The following is a 25,723-nucleotide window of genomic DNA, read 5'->3' on the forward strand; positions in this document are numbered from 1 at the left end:
TTTTGCTGGATTGGTTTTCGGGTGCCATGTCGCATTTGCAGAGCCCCAGAGGTATCAAAGCAACCACCAGAAGTGACCCCATTTTGGAAACTACACCCCTCAAGGAATTAATTTATGGGTAATGTGACCATTTAGACCCCATCTATACTGTTGTGGAGAGGACATCTCTCTTGTCCTTGTACTTGACCCACAATATGTTGCTGCTAGAATGTGCCCTCTTCTCACCCCTTCTGAGTGTTTGCCCAAGCAGAGTCTTAGGGAGGCCTCTCAGATTTCTTCTAGCAGTACCGCATGCCGCAGTACTTCTGGAAGAGAGGCACTTGAAGAGTGGGACGCTGGTAAAAAAATTATCCAGGTAGAGGTGGTAACCCTTGTCCAGCAGTGGGTGCACCAAATCCCAAACAATTTTTGCATTAACTCCCAGTAAGGGGGGGGGCATTCTGGGGGCTGAATACTGGTGTCCTTCCCTTCATATATCCTAAATTTGTAAATATACCCTGATGCACTCTCGCACAGCTTATACATCTTCACACCATACCTTGCCCTCTTACCCGGCAGGTACTGGCGGAATTGAAGACTCCCTTTAAAATGTACCAATGACTCATCAATAGAAATACACTTCTCGGGGGTATATGCTTGGGAAAACCTGGCACTGAAACGGTCTAATAGGGGTCTTCGTTTATACAAACGGTCAAAACTGGGGTCATCTCGGAGCGGGCGCTGCTCATTAGGAGAAGCGAAGTACTGAATTGTAGGTACATGCGACTTTTTGATCTCTTTTTATTCCATTTTTTGGGAGGTGAAGTGACCAAACAATTGTGATTGTGGTACAGTTTATTATTATTTTCTTTTACGGCGTTCACCGCGCGGGATAAATAATGAAATCATTTTGTAGTTCAGGCCATTACGGACGCGGCGATACCAATTATGTATAGTTTATTCGTTTATTTGTTTGTTTATATATTTTTATTAATAATAAAGGACTGATAAGGGAAAAAAGGGAATTTTTACTTTTATCACTTTTATTTTCTTATTTTTACACATCTTTTTTTTACTTTTTTTTTTACTTTATTACTTTGTACTTGAGGGCAGGAGGCCCTGATCGCTATTCTAATACACTGCACTACATGCATAGTGCAGTGTATTAGAGCAGTCAGCTACTCACTGCACTATGCATGTAGGTTAGCTATGACATAGCCGGACGCCATTGTTTGGTGTCCGGTTGCCATAGTCACCATCGCCGGCCTCTATCGTGTAGCAGACCGGCGATTGTAGCTTAACCCTTAAAAAGCCGCAATCCCTATTGAACGCGGCTTTTAAGGGGTTAATCAGTGGGGACACAGCGATCGGTCCCCGCTGTACGAGCTGCGGCAACTCCTGAACAAGACAGCAGCTGTCACAGCTCCTGTATGTGTCGGGAAGACGGCCGAAACGGCCGTTACTCCCGTGACGTACTATTAGGTCATGGAGCGCGAACGATACAGCTACCATAACCTAATAGTACGTCCAGGAGCGGGTAGGGGTTAATAAGGCAGTAGTGATAACGTTTGAAAAAAAAAACAGACATTAAAAAAAATATTTAATTGAAATAAAAAACAGACAGAATCCTTGTTAACAATTTTATTCAGAATTTATAAAAATCCCGTAATCAAAGTAGTCCTCGAATCTGAAGTAGTTTAACAACCCAGCCTGTAAAAAACAACAAAATTAAATAATTAGTAACACATAAAAAAGCAAAGAAATTATTACACTTACGTTTCCTGGGTCCAGCGCTGGAGCTGCAATGTCAGCGATCTACGCTGTTTCCGTAACTTCAGGCGTTATAGGGGACATCAGCACTTAAAGTGCCTAGGGCAGCATCAACTAAATATGGCCCAACTTTCACCTACCTATGCCCCTCTCCCCCTCCTCCCACAGATGCTCTGCCACCATCACAAATAAAAGGTTCAAAATCCTCTTCAGTGTCCCCTGCACCCTATGAGACCCCCCCTGCCACTTTCTGTTCCCCATAGTACCCCTACCATTTGCTCCCCAGCATTTTACCGGACACAATAGCGCCGCATGCTGCACTATTTTGGTCACTATTTTTTCCCTGCAGTGGAAGCTTTTAAGGCGCCTTTCACACCGTGGTATTTCAGTCAGTTTACTGTACGTGGTGGGAAAGCTCCTGACGCTTATGATAAATGGATCCATAGACCCCCATACACCCAACACTTTTTTTTGCTGCGAGGAATAGCTTTGAAGGCTGCACTATTCCATGCATATGTATGTGGTTTTTTTTTTAACATGGGCGTCTATGGAGGACGATCAGCAGAGCCATCTGTTTTTTAAACCATTTAATGATCCCCTGCGAGCTTTATTAGCACATACATTATATTAATAGAAATGCTGTGGTGTGAAAGCAGCATAAGCATCCAATGCAGATGTGAACACAGCCCTATGCTGACAATAATAATAAGGCTGCATTATTACATCTGTGGCTACAGATAACAGTTTGCTGACTCGGCCTACTTGTGCTGGCCCCACCCACAACATGGGGCCACATTGAGGGTATGTGCACACACACTAATTACGTCCGTAATTGACGGACGTATTTCGGCCGCAAGTCCCGGACCGAACACAGTGCAGGGAGCCGGGCTCCTAGCATCATACTTATGTACGATGCTAGGAGTCCCTGCCTCTCTGTGGAACTACTGTCCCGTACTGAAAACATGATTACAGTACGGGACAGTTGTCCCGCAGCGAGGCAGGGACTCCTAGCGTCGTACATAACTATGATGCTCGGAGCCAGGCTCCCTGCACTGTGTTCGGTCCGGTACCTGCGGCCGAAATACGTCCGTCAAATACGGACGTAATTAGTGTGTGTGCACATACCCTTAGATATTTTCCAGGGACACTTTAAGCTCCCAATCCGCCCCTGATGTCGAGTTACTGAAACAGCGTAACCCACTGAGCTACGGTGTCTTCGTAACTTCCGTAGAACTGAATAGTAATTATGGAAACAGCGTAGCTCGCATGCTACGCTGCTTCCATAACTGACATTCACTACTATGGGAGTTATGTAAACGGCATGACTCAGCGAGTTGCGCTGTTCCTGTAACTCATCCGTGTATTGTACTAATGATCGCTGGTTCAAGTCCCCTAGGGGAACTATTAAATGTATAAAAGAAAAAAAGTTAGATATGTTTTCAGGACTGTCAACATTTTTTTCAAAGTTAAAAAAAAACACCTTTTCCAATTTTCCCTAAGCACAATGTAAAAAATTAATTTTCTTTTCTCAATTCCCAAATCCATCTACTTTCCTTCTGAAGACGTTTCTTCCATTAGGCTGGGTTCACACGACCTATTTTCAGACGTAAACGAGGCGTATTATGCCTCGTTTTACGTCTGAAAATAGGGCTGCAATACGTCGGCAAACATCTGCCCATTCATTTGAATGGGTTTGCCGACGTACTGTGCAGACAACCTGTAATTTACGCGTCGTCGTTTGACAGCTGTCAAACGACAACGCGTAAATGGACTGCCTCGGCAAAGAAGTGCAGGGCACTTCTTTGCCACGTAATTTGAGCTGTTCTTCATTGAACTCAATGAAGCACAGCTCAAGATTTACGAGCGTCTCAGACGCCTCGCAAAATGCGAGGAGGAGCATTTACGTGTGAAACGAGGCAGCTGTTTTCTCTTGAAAACAGTCTGTCTTTTCACACGTAAATGACAGCTAGCGTGTGAACATATCCTAAGGTCTCCTCCCCTCTTGTCCAAATTAACATGGTCAATGCCCCTTGCTTTAAAGGGAATGTGTGAATGAAAAAATAATAATTTAGTATGTTTTTTTTTTTTCTTTGACAACATAGGACAACATAGGAAATATAAAAAGATTTAATACTAAATTGACATGTTTTCCTATGTTGGCCACCAGAGGGAGCACTTCCCAGATTTACAGCAAGGTGAATCAGGCAAAGCTACCTCACTCACAGCTGCTGTAAATGTGGGAGTCAGACTTACCCCCCTCCCTATTTTTGGCTACAAGCCAGGAAGAGGTATCTTCAAAGTGTCAAGCAGTGTCTAGCTCTCATTTTGGGAGTGATTCTGCAAATGGTAGCTGGCAGCCGCTACAGGACACACCAAAAGGCTGAGAATGAAAGTCAAGGGGGAAGACCCTGTGGGGAATGACTTATCAGTTGACAGATTTTCACGGCATATATGTGACACATTTTTTGGCGCATTTTACGTGTCAAAAAACGCATCAAAAAATGTTTGATTAAGCTTCCCTTTTACATCAATGGGAAAGCGCATGCGTAAAAAAGCACGTTAATGTACATTATATGCATGTATCCCAAAAAACAAGTTTGACTAACCATAAATTTTTGTATCAAATGTCAAATAGGGCTTTGTCTGTGTGTGATGATACCTCCTCAGAGCTGCAAAGAGTTATTTCCCAAGATAATGGTGAGGTTGTGTCACGCGCATCTTTTAGAGGGAGAGGCGCATTGTCCAGGTAAGTAGGATAAACAATACATCAACAGAATGGCAGGACGTAAATGTATTAGTGTCAGTGGCTAGATGCATCCTTAACCCCCTAACGACATGCCATGTACATGTACGTGACAGCCGTTAAGGGGAAGTATGGAGCGGGCTCACGTGCTGAGCTCACTCCAAACTTAAAACAAAGCCGCCTGAAAAAAGGCGTAATTTTGCCGCCTGAAAAAAGGCGTAATTAGTGTTTTTTGCCCATTTCACCCCACAAATTTTGTTCAGTATCCCTGTACATTATGCGGTACAATAAATGCTAAAAAAAAAAAAACTGCAGCTTGTCCTGCAAAAAAGAAGCCATCATACAGCTATGTCGATGAATAAATAAAAAACGTATGGCTTTAGGAAGGCGGAGAGAAAATTGAAAAACGAAGATTGGCCGTATCCACGGGTTATCCGGGGACCAAACATTGCTTGGGGACTCTAGCGATGGGGAACACCTGATGTCACTGTCTATATATGGACACTGACGTCAGGAGCAGAGCTGGAGTTCCTGGACAGAGCACCAGCTGATGATCTGCTCGGTGACTCCAGCGATAAGAAACTCCTGATGTCACTATCCATATATGGACAGTGACGTCGGGAGCAGTGCTGGAGCCCACGGCAGAGCGCTAGCTGATGCTCTGCTCGGTCTCTCCAGTGATAGACAATGTACAAGCCCCTTGCGGTCTTGCGCTTAATAACATGCCGACATGACAGGAAACAAGCCCTTAGGCCCCAACGTAAAAACGCCCGTGATCACAGGCCGTAATTACGGGCCCATAGACTTCTATTGGCCACGGGTACCTCCCCGTATGCTTACGGGATGGTGCCCGGGCCGTTGAAAAATATAGCACATGTCCTATTTTAGGCCGTAATTACGGCACGGGCAGGCCCATAGAAGTCTATGGGGCTCCCATAATTACGGGTGACTACGTGTGTGCACCCGTAATTACGGGAGCGTTGCTAGACGACGTCAGTGGATAGTCACTGTCCAGGGTGCTGAAAGAGTTAACTGATCGGCTGTAACTCTTTCAGCACCAGGGACAGTAACTACCGATCACAATATAAATCAACGTGTAAAAAAATTAGAAGTTCATACTTACCCAGAACTCCCTGTTTCTTCCTCCAGTCCGGCCTCCCGAGATGACGTTTCAGCCCATGTGACCGCTGCAGCCAATCACAGGCTGAAGCGGTCACATGGACTGCCGCGTCATCCAGGGAGGTCGGACTGGATGTCAAGAGAGGGACACGTCACCAAGACAACGGCCGGGTAAGTATGAATTTCTTTTACTTTTCCTGCGGAAAGGGCTGTACCTTCTCTCTATCCTGCACTGATAGAGAGAAGGGCTGCCGATTACTGCAGTGCAATTTTGCATCGAAAACGTGCCTGTAAATACGGGTGGAATACTGGTAACACCGGACCCGTATTTACGGGCATGGGTCCGTAAATACTGGTGCAATACGGGTCGAATACGTGTGACCAAGGACCCGTATTTACGCCAGTATTTACGGGAGGACAAAAATACGTTCATGTGCATGAGGCCTAAGTCAGATGGAGTCTTGTCGACGCATCATCAATATTAGGAAAACTACAAGACTTCCGGCACCAATACACCGGGTTTGAACGGCAGAATTAAAATTAGTAAGTGACTTTTTTTCACATAAAAATATAAATCCAAAGCAATTTTTGGTCCCCAGATAACCCCTTTAAGGGGTTAAAGAAGAATAAAATGTCTTAAAATAAAATAGACAAACCATAATGAAGTTGCAGTGTCAATTGCTGTATTAAGCATCCAATCAAAACCAACCAAACAATTCTCCTTCCTTGGCTGCATTGTGATTATGAGATAATTTCTTGTGTTTGCTTTGAATGCAGTATAAATGTTCTTTCTCATAGTATAAGGGTATGTTCACACGCAAACTCAAAAACGTCTCAAAATACGGAGCTGTTTTCAAGGGAAAACAGCTCCTGATTTTCAGAAGTTTTTTTAAGCCACTGGCGATTTTCGCTGCGTTTTTCGCTGCTTTTGTTACGGTAATTTTTGGAGCTTTTTTCAATAGAGTCTATGGAAAACGACTCCAAAAACGTCCTAAGAAGTGTCCTGTACTTCTTTTTCACGGCGTTTTTTTTACGCGTAAAAAAACGCAGCGAAAAACCCTCCGTCGGAACAGAACGCCATTTTCCCCTTTGAAATCAATGGGCAGATGTTTGGAGCCGTTCTGCTTCCGATTTTTCGGCCGTTTTTCGGGCATTTACGGCCGAAAATAGGCTGTGTGAACATACCCTAAGGCTGGGTTCACACTGAGTTTTTTGCAGGCGGTAATTCTGCCTCAAATTTCAGTTTGGAAGTTTGAGGCAGATTTTCCTCTGCCTGCACGCCGATTTTCGCTGCGTTTTTCGCCCGCAGCCATTGAGTGCTACGGGCATAAAACTCAGCAAAATACGCTTTCTCTGCCTCCCATTGATGTCAATGGGAGGTCAGAGGCGTAAACGCCCAGAGATAGGGCATGTCCCTTCTTTCTCCCGCGAGACGGTTTTACCGCTCGCGGGAAAAAGACGCCTCCGTCTCCCATTCAAATCAATGGGAGGCATTTTCGGCCGGTTCTTGACAAGTTTTGTGGCGCGGTTTCCGCGTCAAAAAACTCTACAAGAAACTTTGTGTCATACCCTAAGTACGTTTTTGATTAATAGTGCACATTTTGTTTACATGTCGAGGAATGCCCACTACTGTTGAACATTCTGTTAATTATTCTCAGGATAGTGCGTTTAGTAGTTGTTCTACGCGAATGGGCCCACAGAAGTTTGCATGATCAGGAACAAAGACCTGACTCCTTTCTGGACCGATTCCGAGGACCTGATCTACAAAACACAGAAGGTAACACTGGAAAAGAGAAGCAAGATCCAGGCACTAAAGCTCAAAACAAGAAAAGTCATCAGTAAGTTACAAAAAAAAAAAACACTTTTAAGATATTGGGTAATTGCAGCCAGTGCCTGAAAACCCGTACTCTTGAAGTCATGCTCTCCACCATCAATAAGCTAATGACTTCATGAAAATGGAGAGCGTTCAAGTAGAAAATTTGGGAAGAATCCCAGCGCTGCTGACATTAAGGCCTCATTTACACGAGCGCGATATACGTGCGTGCGACGAGTGTGCTTTTCACGCGTGTCGTACGCACCTATGTAAGTCTATGTGGCAGTGCAGACAGTGCGTGAATTTTGCGCAGCGCGAGTGCGTTGCCTAAAACTCACGACATGTCCTATATTCGTGCGTTGTTCGCGCATCACCATTGAAGTCAATGGGTGCGTGAAAATCACGCATGCCACACGGAAGCACCTGCGTTGGATGCGCGCTTTACACGCATCACTTGTTATGTCCATGCAAATGACTTGATAAAACTGGTCCAAACAAGCACACACCAGGAAGTGCTTGAGATTCCTCTGCGTGTTTGCCACAGTCCAACCTCCACACAGACAACTGCAGGCATGCCGCGTGGGATGGACGTGGAGAGGCTGATCTGCCTTGTGCAGGAGAAGCACGAAATCTGGGACACCCGAGCCAAGGAGGACGCATGGGACCACATAGCCCAGGCGCTCTTCATCAGTGAATGGGAGAAAAGAAGCACCCGAGACCGCCAGCGAATTGGTGAGTACATATGTAATGACGGTAGGGAGACAGACAGGTGAGCCCTAATCTACCCGCCACTCAGTCCCTGCCTACTTGCAACGACCCGTCCTAGGCGACGGGGTACAACTGGGCGACGGTCCCTACGCTCAGTAAGTGCAAGACAGACAAACAGACAAGGGTACACAGAAGCTAGGGAAATGGGGCAGCTGCCCATGGAGACACCGTGAGCAAGGAGAGTAGTGAACGAGCCGAGTCAAACCAGGAGTGCACGAGGTACAAAACGCTGAGCAGGAGAGTGGTCAGTAAGCCAAGGTCAATAACAAGCAGAGGATAGTAGTTCAAGCAGCAGCAGCAGAGCCAGGAAACAAGCAGAGCAGAATCACAGGCAAAGGAGGAACAGGAAAGGCAGGTATAAATAGACAGTGGGCGGGAGCTAGCTCCGTCTGGCCAGGCTGTGATAGGCTCTCCCACTCCTAAGCCTGCTATCCTGAGTGGTGGAAGATGGAGTCAGTCTCACAAACATAGGAGCAGGTGCAGACTGAATACCCACGGGCTTCGACACAGAAGCTGTGTCTGGCAGATCCTTTACAGTACCCCCCCTTTTATGAGGGGCCACCGGACCCTTTCTAGGTGGACCTGGTTTATTTGGGAAATGACGGTGGAACCTCCTGAGCAATACCCCAGCGTGAACATCATGGACGGGTACCCAAGTCCTCTTCTCAGGCCCGTATCCTCTCCAATGCACCAGGTACTGGAGGGAGCCTTGGACCATCCTGCTGTCCACAATCTTGGCTACCTCGAAATCTACCCTCTCAGGGGTGAGAACAGGGACCGGAGGTTTCCTCGAGGGAGCCAAGGACGGGGAGCAGCGTTTAAGGGGGGAGGCATGAAACACGTTGTGTACTCGAAAAGACGGGGGCAACTCCAGTCGGAAGGAGACGGGGTTAAGGACTTCAATGACCTTGTACGGCCCTATAAACCGGGGAGCAAACTTCTTGTACGGGACTTTAAGGTGCAAATTTTGTGAAGATAGCCACACCAGATCCCCGACCATAAACAAGGGGTTAGCAGAATGTCTTCTATCTGCCTGAGTCTTTTGTATGCTCTGGGATGCCTCTAGGTTCTTCTGAACCTGGGCCCAGACTGTGCACAGTTCTCTATGAACGACCTCTACCTTGGGGTTGTTGGAACTACCAGGTGAAACGGAATAGAACCGTGGATTAAACCCAAAATTACAGAAAAAGGGGGAGACCCCTGACGAGTTACTGACCCGGTTATTAAGGGAAAATTCGGCGAGGGGAATGAAGGAGACCCAATCATATTGACAGTCAGAGATAAAACACCTTAAATATTGTTCTAGAGACTGATTAGTCCTCTCAGTTTGGCCGTTAGTTTCAGGATGGAAGGCCGAGGAGAAGGACAGATCAATCTCCAACTTTTTACAGAAGGCTCTCCAAAACAATGAAACAAATTGTACCACTCTGTCAGAAACAATATTGACAGGAACCCCATGGTGACGCAGGATGTGTTTGACAAACAAGGTAGCTAACATCTTAGCATTGAGTAGTTTCTTGAGGGGCACAAAGTGGCACATCTTACTGAAGCGGTCTACTACAACCCACACCACCGACTTGCCTTGAGATGGAGGCAAATCGGTGATAAAATCCATGGAGATATGGGTCCAAGGTCTCTGGGGAATGGGCAAAGAACATAGTAAGCCCACTGGTCGGGACCTGGGTGTAATGGCAGGAAGGAGGTGAAGGGAAAGTGAGCCCTAATCTACCCACCGCCCTGTCCCTGCCTACTTGCAACGACCCGCCCTAGGCGACGAGGTACAACTGGGCGGCGGTCCCTACGCTGTCTAAGTGCACAGGAAAACAAACAGGGAACATGCAAGGGAAGGGGCAGTAGCCACGGAACGTCACGAGGAAACGGAGCGGCGAACGGACAGTCAGGACCAGGACGAAGTGAGTACACCCAAGCGGGCAAGGAGACAGAAGCAAGCCAGGGGCAAAGCAAAGCAGGTCAAGCAGAACTGCAGCAAGGCAGAAGCACGGCAGAAGCAGGCTGGAGCAAGCAGCAGTGGGGCCAGGAATCCAAAAGAATTACAAGCACTGAGGGAGAGAACAGGGCAGGTAATAAAGGACAGGGGGCGGAGCTAACTCCGACAGACCAGGCCGCAATAGGCTCTCCCACTCCTGAGCCTGCCACCCTGGTTGGTGGGAGATGGTGTCAGTCGAACAGGTCTGGCCTCAGGTGTGGATTGATTAATCCCAGGAGTATACCTAGTTGAAGTACCTGGCAGATCCCTAACACTGGGAGTCTTGGACCTAGCACAAACTTCACAAGCAGCGACGTAGGCCTTAACGTCTTTAAGCAACCCAGGCCACCAGTAGTTTCTGGCAATGACGTGCTCGGTACCCAGGATGCCTGGATGGCCAGATAGTGCAGAGTCATGATTTTCCCTAAGTACCCTTAGCCGGAATTGCAGGGGAACAAACAGCTTGTTCTCAAAAAGGTTCCCGGGAGCTGAACCTTGATCAGCCGTAATTTCGGAGACTAAATCAGAATCAATACAGGAAATGATTATACCTGGAGGCAAAACACAAGCAGGATCTTCCTCCGAAGGAGGGCTGGCCATGAAGCTACGCGACAGTGCATCAGCCTTAATATTTTTAGACCCAGCCCTATAGGTGACCAAAAAGTTGAATCTGGTAAAAAATAATGCCCATCGAGCTTGTCTCGGGTTTAGCCTCCGGGCAGATTCTAGGAAAACCAGATTCTTGTGGTCGGTAAGGACCGTTACCTGGTGCCTAGCCCCCTCCAGGAAGTGGCGCCACTCTTCAAATGCCCATTTAATGGCTAAGAGTTCGCTGTTGCCAATACAATAGTTACTCTCAGTGGGCGAAAACTTCCTGGAGAAGTAGGCACAGGGACGGAGATGGGTGAGGGACCTGGTACCCTGGGACAAGACAGCACCCACTCCCACCTCGGAGGCGTCAACCTCCATGATGAATGGCTCCATTTGGTTGGGCTGAACCAGCACTGGGGCCGAGATAAAGCACTTCTTAAGGACCTCAAAAGCCTGGACAGCCTCAGGAGGCCAGTGGAGGAGATCAGCACCTTTGCGAGTGAGATCCGTAAGAGGCTTAGCGATGACTGAGAAGATAGCAATAAATCTCCTGGAATAATTATCAAACCCCAGGAAGCACTGTAACGCCTTCAGGGAGGCAGGTTGGACCCATTCCGCCACAGCCTGGACCTTGGCGGGGTCCATGAGGAATTCATGAGGAGTGAGGATTTGACCCAAAAATGGTATCTCCTGCACCCCAAACACACATTTTTCGGTCTTAGCAAACAGTTTGTTTTCCCGAAGGGCTTGGAGCACCTTCCTGACATGTTCAATGTGGGAGGACCAGTCCTTGGAAAACACAAGTATGTCATCAAGGTACACTACAAGAAATACCCCCAGGTAGTCTCTTAAAATCTCGTTTATGAAATTCTGGAAGACCGCAGGAGCATTACACAACCCAAAGGGCATGACGAGGTATTCAAAATGACCTTCGGGCGTGTTAAACGCAGTCTTCCACTCATCCCCCTCTTTGATGAGGATAAGGTTATAAGCCCCCCATAGATCAAACTTAGAGAATCATTGGGCCCCCTGAACCTGATTGAAGAGATCAGGAATCAAAGGAAGGGGGTACTGGTTCCTTACAGTGACCTTATTCAAGTTCCAGTAGTCACTGCACGGCCTAAGACCATCATCCTTCTTCCCTACGAAGAAGAAGCAAGCACCTACCGGAGAAGTAGAGGGGCGAATGTAACCCTTGGCCAGGCATTCCTGGATATACTCTCTCATGGCTTCACGTTCGGGACAAGAGAGATTAAATATCCTACCCTTAGGGAGCTTAGCTCCTGGTACCAAATCGATTGCGCAATCGTATTCTCTATGAGGAGGTAACACTTCGGAGGCCTCTTTAGAGAAAACATCAGCGAAGTCCTGAACAAATTCAGGTAGAGTGTTCACCTCCTCACTGAGAGAAATAGAATTAACAGAAAAACATTACGTCATGCATTCATTACCCCATTACCCCATTTGGTAATATCCCCAGTATTCCAGTTAAACGTGGGATTATGCAACTGCAACCAGGGAAGGCCTAAAACCAAATCGGACGATAATCCCTGCATCACCAGTACAGAGCACTGCTCCAAATGCATGGAGCCAACAAGGAGTTCAAAAACAGGGGTATGCTGTGTAAAATAACCATTAGCAAGAGGAGTGGAATCGATACCCACTACCGGGACAGGTTTAGGCAAATCAATCAATGGCATCGCTAGAGACATAGCAAATTCCACAGACATAATATTAGCAGAAGACCCTGAATCCACGAAGGCACTGCTGGTAGCAGACCTACCACCAAAAGAGACCTGAAAGGGAAGCAAGATTTTATTAGGTTTCATATTTACAGGAAATACCTGTGCGCCACAGTGACCTCCCCGATGATCACTTAGGAAGTTTTCCGGCTGCTTATTCTTACGCCTAGGACAGTTGTTCATCAAGTCCCCTGGTCCTCAGCCTGGCCATGAGCGCCATTTTGCGCAACATAGCAGAGGTCCTGAAACCTTCCCTCCCCCTTTCCCCGGACCCAGCTACCAGGCCCATCATCAGCACCACTATGCTGGTGACGAACATCCTCAGCAGCTCCATGGCCAGCATAGTGGTGCTGAAATGCCCGCGTACAGTTCCCCGGGCCAGCAATACCACCATTTGTGAAAGTGGCTGTGGGATGAGGTGACCAAGGCTAATGTTTGGAGGCCTGCATAGTCTTCTCAGATATGTTTTGCACCATGTTGGTGCAAGGTTTACGTGTCTGTGTTTTGTTCTTTTGCAGCCCGTTTTTGGTGTGCATACAACATAAAAACGAAGGTGTTTACTGTTGCAATTGCGTGTTGACATTTTTTTCCCCTCCTCAACAAAATGATTACCTAAACTGGATATTACTGTACACTCACACACTGCTGAGCTTGCCCCAAAATATTTGCACACGTTAAATGAGGTATTAGTTCATCTGTAGGGGTTTGCCATTGTTTGAAACAGATGTGAATGTTGGCGTGCTGTGATGTGCCAATAGCCACAGAAAGGACAGTCGGAATTGGAGGAGAACGTAATTTTGGCGTACAAAATTTATTCTCATGCAATCACTTTTATGACTGTCAAATGGCAAGTACAAACCCCAACAGATGTAAGCTAGCAACACACGTCAAGGGTCTTCATGTATTGCGAGTCCCTAACACTACAAGCCCCTAACCTAAAACAACAAACACTGGCCACTTCGGACCTGTGGACACAATAAACTAAGAACTATGCGACCCTTTAAATGCCATAAAGCCCCCATGGTGCGGCTCCTGATGGGCTCTCAAAATATGCAGCCAAACTTTCCCGCACTCGGAGTCCAGATTTGAGAGATCTCCCGAGTGGAATTGCCGGCACAGTGTTGCTGGTGGGTGCATGTGTTAGTATATATTCAGCATCAAAAGTTGCATCATGAATGCGGCAGAAGTTATGCAGAACTACACACGCTTGGATGACATGTGTCACATTCTGCGGTGACATTTGCATTGTAGACAGAAACACCCGCCACCTGTTAGACATAATGCCAAAGGCACATTCCACACATCTTCGAGCTCGGCATAAGCGGTAATTGAACATGCGTCGACGCTCATCCAAGCCCCTTCTTGCAAATGGCCGCATTACTTGCCTTGTCAGGGCAAACCCCTCATCTGCAACTATGACATATGGGATTGGTGGGCCGCTGGAGCCAGGGAGGATGGAAGGTTCCGGCACCGCCACAGCAGAGCTTCCATACGAGCCTATGTCTACAATCGTGAAACAATAATTACTGTCTGCCAAGGCCAACAACACGATGGAAAAAAAACTGTTTGTGTTTATAGTATCGGGAGCCACTGCGTGGGGGCTTCTTCACACGACTGTGCTTGCCGTCTAGGGCACCAATACAATTCGGAAATTGAGTTGCATGAAGAAATGCGTCAGAAATTTGCAGCCACTCTTCTGTCGTGGGCTGAGGCATGACCGTGGTCTTTAATCGCTGCCACAGCACAACACAGGTGGATGTCACAATGAAGGAAATGGTGGTCACTCCCAAAAGAAATTCAAAATGTAACGAATGGTAACTATTGCCTGTGGCCAGAAATCGAAATGCAAGATAAAACAGAAACAATAAAGAACACATGTTATGGCGGACTTATAAAACATACAGCGTCCTCTAAGAACTAATTGCAGCTGCACACATACCTCAAGGTCACAAGCAGTCGTTCCTCAGGGGAAATGCAGCGTCGCATGTTTTTATTCTGGTAGGTGATTCCAGTTCGAATCTGCGCAAGCAGCAGATCAAAGGTGGACACAGACCTGCGGCAAAACGCACAAAATTTCTCTGGGTGACGCCGTAAGTTCTCATATAGTGTATGAAAGTGCCCTTTGGAGGTTCGTTGGGCCACAAGTGGATGAACCCAAATACGCTGCGTTTTTTGCGTTCACAAAACGCACACGCTCGTGTAAATGAGGCCTAAGGCCTAGCTTTGATGTCTTCAGCTCTGTGTTTCTCCTCAAATTTTCTGCTATGTTGAGCGGTGGAGTTTTAATGCCAATCGGTCAAGATAAGCTGTAGCTGACTCCTATGTTGTCAAAGCCCACACCAGTGTTGTGCCTGTGTCAGCACAACTGTAAAAAGCTAGTACATCAAAACCTGTCTTTAATGTTTAGATGGGAAGTTCTGCACAATGAGGCGCTGTGTATCTTTTTCTTTTTAGATGGAATCCCATGAAAATGTAGGCCCTGACCTCATCTATTTAAGACACAAACCCAGGATCAGACATGTTAAAAACCAACATGTTTTCCTCAGCAGTAGACACCTGGGAACAGTAGTGTTGCCTTCATCCATACTACATTGTTGTCATTACTGTTAGATTCTTTATATCCCTGGTACAAAATGATAGACATTGCTTATTTACCCTTATGTCACATTAATAGATCTGTAAAAAAAAAATGTTATGCAATTTGCCCTATTGTATAACAAAGCTTATGAAAAATAATTTCCTTTTCTGTCACAAGGTTAAAGATATCTGAGAGGCTTGTTGTCGACCCTTCTGGGATATGGTACTACCGTTGGCTCCTTGTAATTTCATTACCTGTGCTGTATAACTGGTTTTTACCAGTTGTCAGGTAAGTCTTCCTTTATACCACCTTATTCACACGAGCGTATTTCACATCCGTGTTACGCGCGTTAAAAAAACGCACGTCACACAGACCTATGCAATTTAATGGGGCCATTCAGACATTCAGTGTTTTTCACGCAGCGTGTGTCCGCTGCGTGAAACTCACTGCATGTCCTATACTTGTACGTTTTTTGCGCATCAAGTCAATGGGTGCATGGGTGCAAAAATATCACGGACAGCACACGGACGCACATATCCGTGATTCACGCAACAGTTGCTAAAGAAATTATGAGAAAAAGAAAAACACTTCCCTCAGTTTTTTTTTGCTAACGTAAAAAACGTTTGACATACGGATGATATACGCGCGTAAAAGACACAGACGCGTGGCGTACACGGATGTCACATGGAACTGCAACGCTCGCAAAACATTGCGTTTTTTAAGTGTGCAAAATGGACATGCTCTTGCGAATAAGGCCTTACACGTCTTTTGATTCCACGGTTACATGGGTGCGCAAATTTGGACGATGTGCCCTGTTGGCTAACACAGATATTGAAGCAGAATTTTGGCTGTTGCCGGTTCATCCTGACAGTTTTCGATTGTTAGGCATTTATTGGGAAATACAGTATTTTTTTGATTGTTGTTTGCCAATGGGGTATTCAATATCCTGTACGTACTTTGAAGCATTCAGCACGTTTCTTGAATGGGTGGTGAAGCAGGAGGCTGGCTGGTCTTCCGTGCTGCATTATCTAGACGATTTTTTGTTTATCGGCCCCTCGCGATCTCGGATATATTCCATTTTGTTGCATACCATGGAGGTTGTGGCGCGACATTTTGGTGTCCACTTGGCTCCCGACTGCGCTATTGATTCCGTCATTAAAACGGAAACCTGCCCGAATGGTGACGAACGGAAACCATTAGCAATGTTTCCATCACCATTGATATCAATGGTGAGGGAAACGGAAGCTGTGGTTTCAGTTTGACTTTCCGTTGTGGGGTTCACACGACGGAAACCTCCGACGGAACCCCAGAACGGAAAGCCAATGCTGATGTGAACACTCCCTAAGTGATGTTATTGGCACCCACAGAGTCCTGATCTCAACATCATTGAGTCTGTCTGGGATTACATGAGGGGACAGAAGCCTATATCCAGAGAAGATCTGTGGTTAATTCTCCAATATGGTTGGTACAACCTCCCAAAATTTGCCTTACAAAGGTTTACATAGACTTTAAAGAAGTTGTCCCATAAGAATAAGCACTGCGCATATGACCCATAAAGTTATAAACACTACTGCACAAAAATGTCACTACATTCCCAGATTCGTTGATTTCTGTGTAAAGGATAAACCTGATACATGTGTTTTGCACATAAATTAGTCTATCTATGGTTTTAAACACTTTCAGCACTTGCATGCATTGTATTTATATAAATATTCTTAAAAACCGAAGAAACTGAGCTATGAAACTGGTGTTAAAAAGAAACTGTCTATGTTGCCCATACCAACCAATCACAGCACGGCTTTCATTGGTTGCTGTGATTGGTTACTATGGGCAACAAAGACAGTTTCCCGTTTACACAGGTTTATAAATCCCCACCGTATACAGTGAAAGTACTCCAGTGTTTGCCTTGTATTGGAATACTATATAAACTTGCGAAAACAAGTAAAGTGGTCTCGTTGATAGCGCCGAGGAAGGAGTCATCATTCGAAAGCGATCTGCCATAGCCGTGCCCTGCCATTTGAGAAATTCAGGGCATAGTCTGCGGGAAATTGTTCGCCTGGAGAAGGTTTCTCTTGTTGGCGTGCAGTGCACCCTCATGAGATACGCCGAAAACAAGAGAGTAAGTGATCAACCATGACCTGGACCTCGAGTGACCACAAAACATGAGGACAAATTTATCAGAGTGTGTTCCAAAAGGGACAGATTCAAAACAGTTTATCATACACGTGCTTTTTTTAAATGTAAACGAGGAAGAAAAGCATGTCAAATGTCGCTTTGTAGCCAGTGGCTTAAAGGGATGTGTACAGTGACGTAGCTATAGAGGTCGCAGTGGTCGCAATTGCGACCGGGCCCTGAAGCCAGGGGGCCCGCTGGCCCCCCCCTCACATCAATAAAAGCTTACTTTAGTAACTCGGGCTGCGGGCCCCTGTTACTATAGTAATTGACAGTACTTACCCGCTTGGATCCGGAGCGCAGTGGAGGTCCTGACGTCACAGCTCTGTGCGCAGTGCATGACGTCAAAACGCTATGCGCCACGCACAACATCCCAACCCTGGATAGAGTCAGGACCTCCGCTGACGCGGCTGAAGAACAGGGTAAGATTAATATCCGAGTCTGCTAAAGCTGATAGATCGGGGTCCGATTCCCGGGACCCCGCCAATCAGCTGTTTTGAGGGGGCCGCAGCGCTCATACGAGAGCTGCTTCCCCTTCATTCCGGTGACTTGCTCACACTGTGAATCCGTGTCGGCGACTCACAGTGTGAGCAAGTGAGGGAAATGAAGGGGAAGGAGATCTCGTACGAGCGCTGCGACCCCCTCAAAACAGCTGATTGGCGGGGGTCCTGGGAGTCGGACCCCGACCCATCAGCTATTGATGGCCTATCCTGAGGATAGGACATCAATATTTAGGGACTGCACAACCCCTTTAAGCCTACGATGTAGCAGGCTTAGAGGACCCATGAGACAGGATCACAGATTGTATGATGCTGTCTGCTGGCCCCTGTATCTAAGCCAATCACATGGTAGGGGCCAGGTGTGATCCTGTCTGATGGGCCCTGTATATAAGCCTACCACACGGTAGGCTTACATACAGGTCCCCAGCAGACCGTAATCTTATACTGTATAAGATTACGGTCTGCTGGGGCCCTGTATCTAAGCATCTTACATAAACACATGGTAAGCTTAGATAAAGGGTCCATATGTGATACTGTCTGTTGGACCCTGTATCTAAGCCTACCAAGGCTCCAGCAAACAGTAATCTTATACTGTATAAGATTACTGTCTGCTGGACCCTGTATCTAAGCCTACCTTGTGGTAGGCTTAGATACAGGGTTCAACAGACAGTATCAAACATGGGCCCTGTATCTAAGCTTACCATGTGGTTATGTAAGATGCTTAGATACAGGGCCCAAGCAGACAGTAATCTTATTTGTTTGTGGTTTTTTTACAGTTTCGGATGCTGGACTATGTCGGATTCGAGGACTACTTCGATGACGGCTTTTTTTTATCAATAAAATGGTTAATGAGGGTTGTGTGGGTTTTTTTTATTTCAATAAAATATTTTTTCTGTCTTTGTGTTTTTTTAAACTTTATTACTACCGCCTTAGTAATGGCCGCTGACTGATTGACAGTGTCCATTACTAAGACGAGGCTAAGGGTATGTGCACACACACTAATTACGTCCGTAATTGACGGACGTATTTCGGCCGCAAGTCCCGGACCGAACACAGTGCAGGGAGCCGGGCTCCTAGCATCATACTTATGTACGATGCTAGGAGTCCCTGCCTCTCTGCAGGACAACTGTCCCGTACTGTAATCATGTTTTCAGTACGGGACAGCAGTTCCACGGAGTAGCAGGGACTCCTAGCATCGTACATAAGTATGATGCTAGGAGCCCGGCTCCCTGCAGTGTGTTCGGTCCGGTACTTGCGGCCGAAATACGTCCGTCAATTACGGACGTAATTAGTGTGTGTGCACATACCCTTAGTGTTAGCCGGTGCAGAGGCTAACACTAACCCTCATTATTAACCTGGTACCCACAGCCACCAGGGGTGCCGGGAAAAGCCGTGTACGATCCAGTACTTGAACACCTGTAGTGATGGTCGGATACTTTGGCGGCCACGGGCTGGTATTATTAGGCTGGGAAAGGCCAGAAACAGTGCCCCCCCCCCCCCCCCCCACCGGTAATGCTTGCCTGCTGCGGTTTTATTGTATCTGGCTGGCTATGAAAAACCCATGTCTTTTTTTTTCATTTTAAATAATAATAATTGGAAAGAACGATGCCCCCCAATTTTCATAACCAGCCAGACACAACACAGCAGCAGCAGGCTAGCTTTACCAGGATGGGAAGGGCCACTGTTTTTGGCCTTCCCCAGCCCAATACTACCAGCCTGCGGCCACCCCAGTGCCCGACCATCACTACAGATGGTCGGGTACTGGTTCGTACCCGGCTCTTCCCAGGACCCCTGGTGGCGGTGGGTACCGGGGTAATAATGAGGGCTAGTGTTAGCCTCTGCAACGGCATAACATTAAGCCCCGCCTTAGTAATGGACGCTGTCAATCAGCCAGCAGCTATTACTAAGGTGGTAATAATAAAGTTGAAAAAAATACAAGGACATAGAAAAAATATTTTATTGAAATAAAAAAAACAACACAACCCTCATTAACCATTTTATTGAGAATAAAAAAACGCTGTCATTGAAGTAGTCCTTGAATCCGACGTAGTCCAACGACCAAACCTGTAAAATAACACAAACACAGAAAAATAAATAGTAACACATAAAGAAGCAAAACAACTATTATTCTTACCTTTCCTGGGTACTGCGCTGGAGTCGCAATGTCAGCGAGCTGGGCCCTGTATCTAATCCTATTATGTGTGATACTGTCTACTGAGCCACTGTATCTAATCCTATCCATAGTTTATAGGGTCGTAGTGCTTTAGATATGCTGTCTCCTATGCACACGTATTCACACACACATATACACACACATCTTCTTGGGGGGGGGCATATGTATTGGGGCTATTTCCCCTGGCATTTTAAGGCTGGATTCACACGAGCACATTACGTCCGTAATGGACGGAACGCATTTCGGCCGCAAGTCCCGGACCGAACACAGTGCAGGGAGCCGGGCTCCTAGCATCATAGTTATGTACGATGCTAGGAGTCCCTGCCTCGCTGCCGGACAACTGTCCCGTACTGTAATCATGTTTTGAGTACGGGACAGTAGTTCAACGGAGAGGCAGGGACTCCTAGCATCCTACATAACTATGATGCTAGGAGCCCGGCTCCCTGCACTGTGTTCGGTCCGGGACTTGCGGCCGAAATACATTCCGTCCATTACGGACGTAATTTGCTCTTGTGAATCTAGCCTAAGACCCCAGTGACGTCCCTGGCTGCTAGTGCTGCATTGTTGGGTCACTTAGGAGACCCAGCGATGCAACTGAAAGCTGCGGGCTGTCAGCCATGAGAAGTTTGTGGGGGGTGGGGCCCAATAAGCACTTTTTCATCGGGGCCCATGAGCCTTTAGCTATGCCACTGGATGTGTAGCAGCATAAAAACCATTGCTTAGGTCCATGATATAAATAAGAGGCTATATTGGACTAAAAAGTACAGGGGTTGGACCACTAGTCAGTGGAAGAAGGTTATTTTCACAGACTAATCAAAGTTTGAGGTGTTTGGATGCAAAAGGCGAAAGTTCGTTTGTCATGCGACAGGGGAGTGCATTCTTCCTGCTTGCATTCCGCTCACAGTCAAGAATGGAGGAAGTTCCATTATGATCTGGGGATGTTTCGGAGGTGGTCCAGTTGGTGACTTACTAAAAATCTAAGGAATCCTGTACTCCAAGTTCTACCACAACATACTGGTGCACCATGCCATCCCTATAGGCATCCGTCTTATTGGTTGTGATTTCACACTACAACAAGATTAAGGTCCAAAACATACCTCCTGTCTTGGGAATTGCTTTAAGAGAAGTGGGCTGCAATCGGAGCTAAAACTTTTGACGGGTAGAGCGACAAAATGCCCCATGTTTGCACTGCAGTGATTGCTGCTTAGATTGGACACTTTGATGAGAGAAAAATGTAAGGAAATCAAGGCTCAATTTATTTGTAAACTATGTTCATGAGCACAAAATATGTACAGATGTAGCACAGTTTAACTTGACTCTGATACCTTGCTGTAGTGTGATATCGCACAACAAAAGCCATTGAAAAAGTCAAGTTAAAGTTTCTTGCCACTGTGTATTTAATGCGTTAAGAGTCAAGATAAAGAGTGCTACATCTGTAATACTACATTTTGAGAAACATGCAGTTTCCCCAGTTACAACAGATATTCATTGGTGTAACTGCTGGACCACTGTCAATTAGGTATCATACAAAGAGTTGCTTAATGAAAGGGGGTTGTCTTGGTTAAACTAGCCCTTTAACCCCTTAAGGACATGGACTAGATGGCACGTTCAGGATGCAGCACCATTTTTCAAATCTGACATGTGTCACTTTATGTGGTAATAACTCTGAAATGCTTATACCTATCCAAGCGATTCTGAGATGGTTGTCTCGTGACACATTGTACTTTAACCCCTTCCCTCTTTAGCCACTTTTGACCTTCCTGACCGAGCCTCATTTTTCAAATCTGACATGTTTCACTTTATGTGGTAATAACTCCGGTATGCTTTCACCTATCCAAGCGATTCTGAGATTGTTTTCTCGTGACACATTGGACTTTAAGTTACTGGCAAAATTTGCTCGATATGTTCAGTATTTAATTGTGAAAAACACCAAAATTTAGCGAAAAATTGCAAAAATTAAATGTATCTGCTTGTAAGATTGTAAGTTGTAAGTTATACCACACAAAATTGTTGCTAATTAACATCACCCATATGTCTACTTTAGATTGGTATCGTTTTTTGAACATCCTTTTATTTTTCTATGACATCACAAGGCTTAGAACTTTAGCAGCAATTTCTCACATTTTCAAGAAAATTTCAAAAGGCCATTTTTACAGGGGCCAGTTCAGTTGTGAAGTGGCTTTGAGGGCCTTATATATTAGAAACCCCCAAAAAGTCACCCCATTTTAAAAACTTCATCCCTCAAAGTATTCAAAACAGCATTTAGAAAATGTCTTAACCCTTTATACATTTCACAGGAATTAAAGCAAAGTAGAGGTGAAATGTACAAATTTCATCTTTTTTTGCAGAAATAAATTTTTAATACAATTTTTTTTATAACACAGAAGATTTTACCAGAGAAAACCAAATCAATATTTGTTGCCCAGTTTCTGCAGTTTTAGGAAATATCCCACATGTGGCCCTAGCGTGCTACTGGACTGAAGCACCGGCCTCAGAAGCAAAGGAACACCTAGTGGATTTTGGGGCCTTATTTTTGTTCGAATAAATTTTAGGCATCATGTCAGGTTTGAAGGGCTCTTGCGGTGCCAAAACAGTCAAAATCCCCCAAAAGTGACCCCATCTGGGAAACTACACACCTCAAGGAAATTATCTAGGGGTATAGTGAGCATTTTGACCGCACAGGTTTTTTACAGAAATTATTGGAAGTAGGCCGTGAAAATGAAAATTGACATTTTTTCAAAGAAAATGTAGGTTTAATGATTTTTTTTCTCATTTCCACAAGGACTAAAGGAAAAAAAGCACCATAAAATTTGTAAAGCAATTTCTCCCGAGTAAAACAATACCACACATGTGGTAATAAACGGTTGTTTGGAGACACGGCAGGGCTTAGAAGGGAAAGAGCGCTATTTGGCTTTTGGAGCTCAAATTTAGCAGGAATGGTTTGCTGAGGCCATGTCACATTTATAAAGCCCCTGAGGGGACAAAACAGTGGAAACCCCCCACAAGTAACCCCATTTCGGAAACTACACCCATTGAGGAAATTATCTAAGGGTATAGTGAGTGTTTTGACCCCACAGGTTTTTTGCAAAAATTATTGGAAGTAGGCCCTGAAAATTACAATCTAAATTTTTTCAAAGAAAATGTAGGTTTAGCAAATTTTTTCTCATTTCCACAAAGACTGAAGGAGAAAAAGCACCATAAAATTTGTAAAGCAATTTCTCCCGAGTAAAACAATACCCCACATGTGGTAATAAACGGCTGTTTGGAGACACGGCGAGGCTGAGAAGGGAAAGAGCGCTATTTGGCTTTTGGAGCTCAAGTATAGCAGGAATGGTTTGCGGAGGCCATGTCACATTTACGAAGTCCCTGAGGAGACAAAACAGTGGAAACCCCCACAAGTGACCCCATTTTGGAAACTACACCCATTGAGGAAATTATCTAGGGGTATAGTGAGCGATTTGACCACACAGTTTTTTTGCAGAAATTATTGGAAGTAGGCCCTGAAAATAAAAATCTAAATTTTTTCAAAGAAAATGTAGGTTTAGCTTATTTTTTCTCATTTCCACAAGGACTGAAGGAGAAAAAGCACCACAAAATTTGTAAAGCTAATTCTCCCGAGTAAAACAATGCCCCACATGTGGTAATAAACGGCTGTTTGGAGACACGGCGTGGCTTAGAAGGGAAAGAGCGCTATTTGGCTTTTGGAGATCACATTAAGCAGGAATGGTTTGTGGAGGCCATGTTACATTTGCAAAGCCCCTGAGGGGACAAAACAATGAAAACGCCCAAAAAGTGACACCATTTAGGAAACTACACCTCTTGAGGAATTCATCTAGGGGTGTAGTGAGCATTTTGACCCAACAGATGTTTCATAGAATTTATTAGAATTGGGCAGTGAAAATAAAAACAATCCTTTTTCTTCAATAAGACGTAGCTTTAGCTCAAATTTTTTCATTTTCGCAACAAATAAAGGAAAAAAAAGAACCCAACATTTGTAAAGCAATTTCTCTCGAGTACGGCAATACCCCATATGTGGTCATAAACTGCTGTTTGGGCACACGGCAGGGCTCAGAAGGGAAGGACCGCCATTTGGAGTGCAGATGTTGCTGGATTGGTTTCTGGGCGCCTGTGGGCCCAAAACAGTGGAAACCCCCCAGAAGTGACCCAATTTTGGAAACTACACCCCTCAATGCATTTACCTAGGGGTGTAGTAAGCATTTTAACCCTGCAGGTGATTGGCAGAAATTGGTGTGCACTCGATGTTGCAGAGTGAAAATGGGATTTTTTTCCGTAGATATGCCAATATGTGGTGCCCGGCTTGTGCCACCATAACAAGACAGCTCTCTAATTATTATGCTGGGTTTACTGGTTTTAGAAACACCCTACATGAGGCCCTAATCTCTTGCCTGGACAGTCGACCAGGCTCAGGAGTGAAAGCGTACCATGTAAAATTGAGGCCTAATTTGGCGATTTACAAAGTATTGGTTCACAACTGCAGAGGCTCTGATGTGAAATAATAAAAATAAACTCCTGAGAAGTGACCCTATTTGGAAACTGCACCCCTCAAGGCATTTATTAAGGGGTGTAGTGAGCATTTTCACCCCACAGGTCTTTTCCATAAATGAATGCGCTGTGGATGGTGCAAATTCAAAATTTATATTTTTCCCTAGATATGCCATTCAGTGGCAAATATGTCGTGCCCAGCTTATGCCACTGGAGACACACACCCCAAAAATTGCTAAAAGGGTTCTCCCGGGTATGACGGTGCCATATATGTGGAAGGAAACTGCTGTTTGGGGACGCTGTAGGGTTCAGATGGGAGGAAATGCCATTTGGCTTTTGGAGCGTGGATTTTGCTTGGTAGTAGTTTTGTTTGAAGTCTTACTGGTGTTTCCGTTTATAATATAGGGCATATGTAAGCCGGGCGGAGTATATAAGGGGCATAGTCAGGTGGTATAATAATGGGGTAAAAAAAAACAATAAAATGATCCATAGATGTGTGTTACGCTGTGACACAATCCTTTCTCCACAGGCCGGTGTCGCACTGATAAATGGTGTCATTTCTTATCCCCCTTTTGGTCCACACTCCGCACCTTTGCAGTTTGGGGAATTTTGCTGGGAAGTGTTGTCCTGGTATAATACGGGTACCGTCGCTTCCAGCGGATATGTTTGGGCACTCCCTTTCCTGGTTCTCTAATTTTAGGTCCTTGATAAATCGCCTCTTCAAACAGAAGAAATGTTCCCCTTGGGCACAACTGCATATTTTTTTATTTCCTGACTTATTGGAGCCATAACTAATTTTATTTTTCATAGACGTAGTGGTATGAGGGCTGGTTTGTTGCGGGACGAGCTGTAGTTATTATTGGTACCATTTTGGGGTACATGCAACTTTTTGATCACCAAAATCCTATTTTTTGGGATGCCAGGTAAACAAAAAACGCAATTCTGGCACAGCTTTTTTCGGTTTTTTTATACAGCGTTCACCATGCGTTATAAATTACATGTTAACTTTATTCTGCTGGTCAGTACGATTCTGGCGATACCAAATTTATAGAACTTTTTCATGTTTTACAACTTTTTGCACAATAAAATTACTTTTGTAAAAAGAATGTATTTTTTCTGTCGCCAAGTTATGAGAACCATAACTTTTTAATTTTTTTGTCGACGGAGCTGTATGAGGGCTTGTTTTTTGCAGGACGAGCTATAGTTTTTATAGGCACCATTTTTCGATACGTGTGACTTTTTGATCACTTTTTATTCTAATATTTGTAGGGCAAAGTGACCAAAA

General features: G+C 45.3%; 1 protein-coding gene across 1 annotated transcript in view; it reads left to right on the plus strand.

The window, feature by feature from the left end:
* CNGA2 (cyclic nucleotide gated channel subunit alpha 2) overlaps positions 1-25,723 on the plus strand; it is a 56,888-nt gene that overhangs the window by 14,541 nt on the left and 16,624 nt on the right. The window contains exons 2-4 of the mRNA XM_075834263.1: positions 4,385-4,495; positions 7,270-7,449; positions 15,268-15,378. Of these exons, the coding sequence (XP_075690378.1) occupies positions 4,385-4,495; positions 7,270-7,449; positions 15,268-15,378 (402 nt within the window). The remainder of the gene's footprint in view (positions 1-4,384; positions 4,496-7,269; positions 7,450-15,267; positions 15,379-25,723) is intronic.

The sequence above is a fragment of the Rhinoderma darwinii genome, chromosome 8 (assembly GCF_050947455.1).
Source record: "Rhinoderma darwinii isolate aRhiDar2 chromosome 8, aRhiDar2.hap1, whole genome shotgun sequence".
Lineage (NCBI taxonomy): Eukaryota > Metazoa > Chordata > Amphibia > Anura > Rhinodermatidae > Rhinoderma > Rhinoderma darwinii.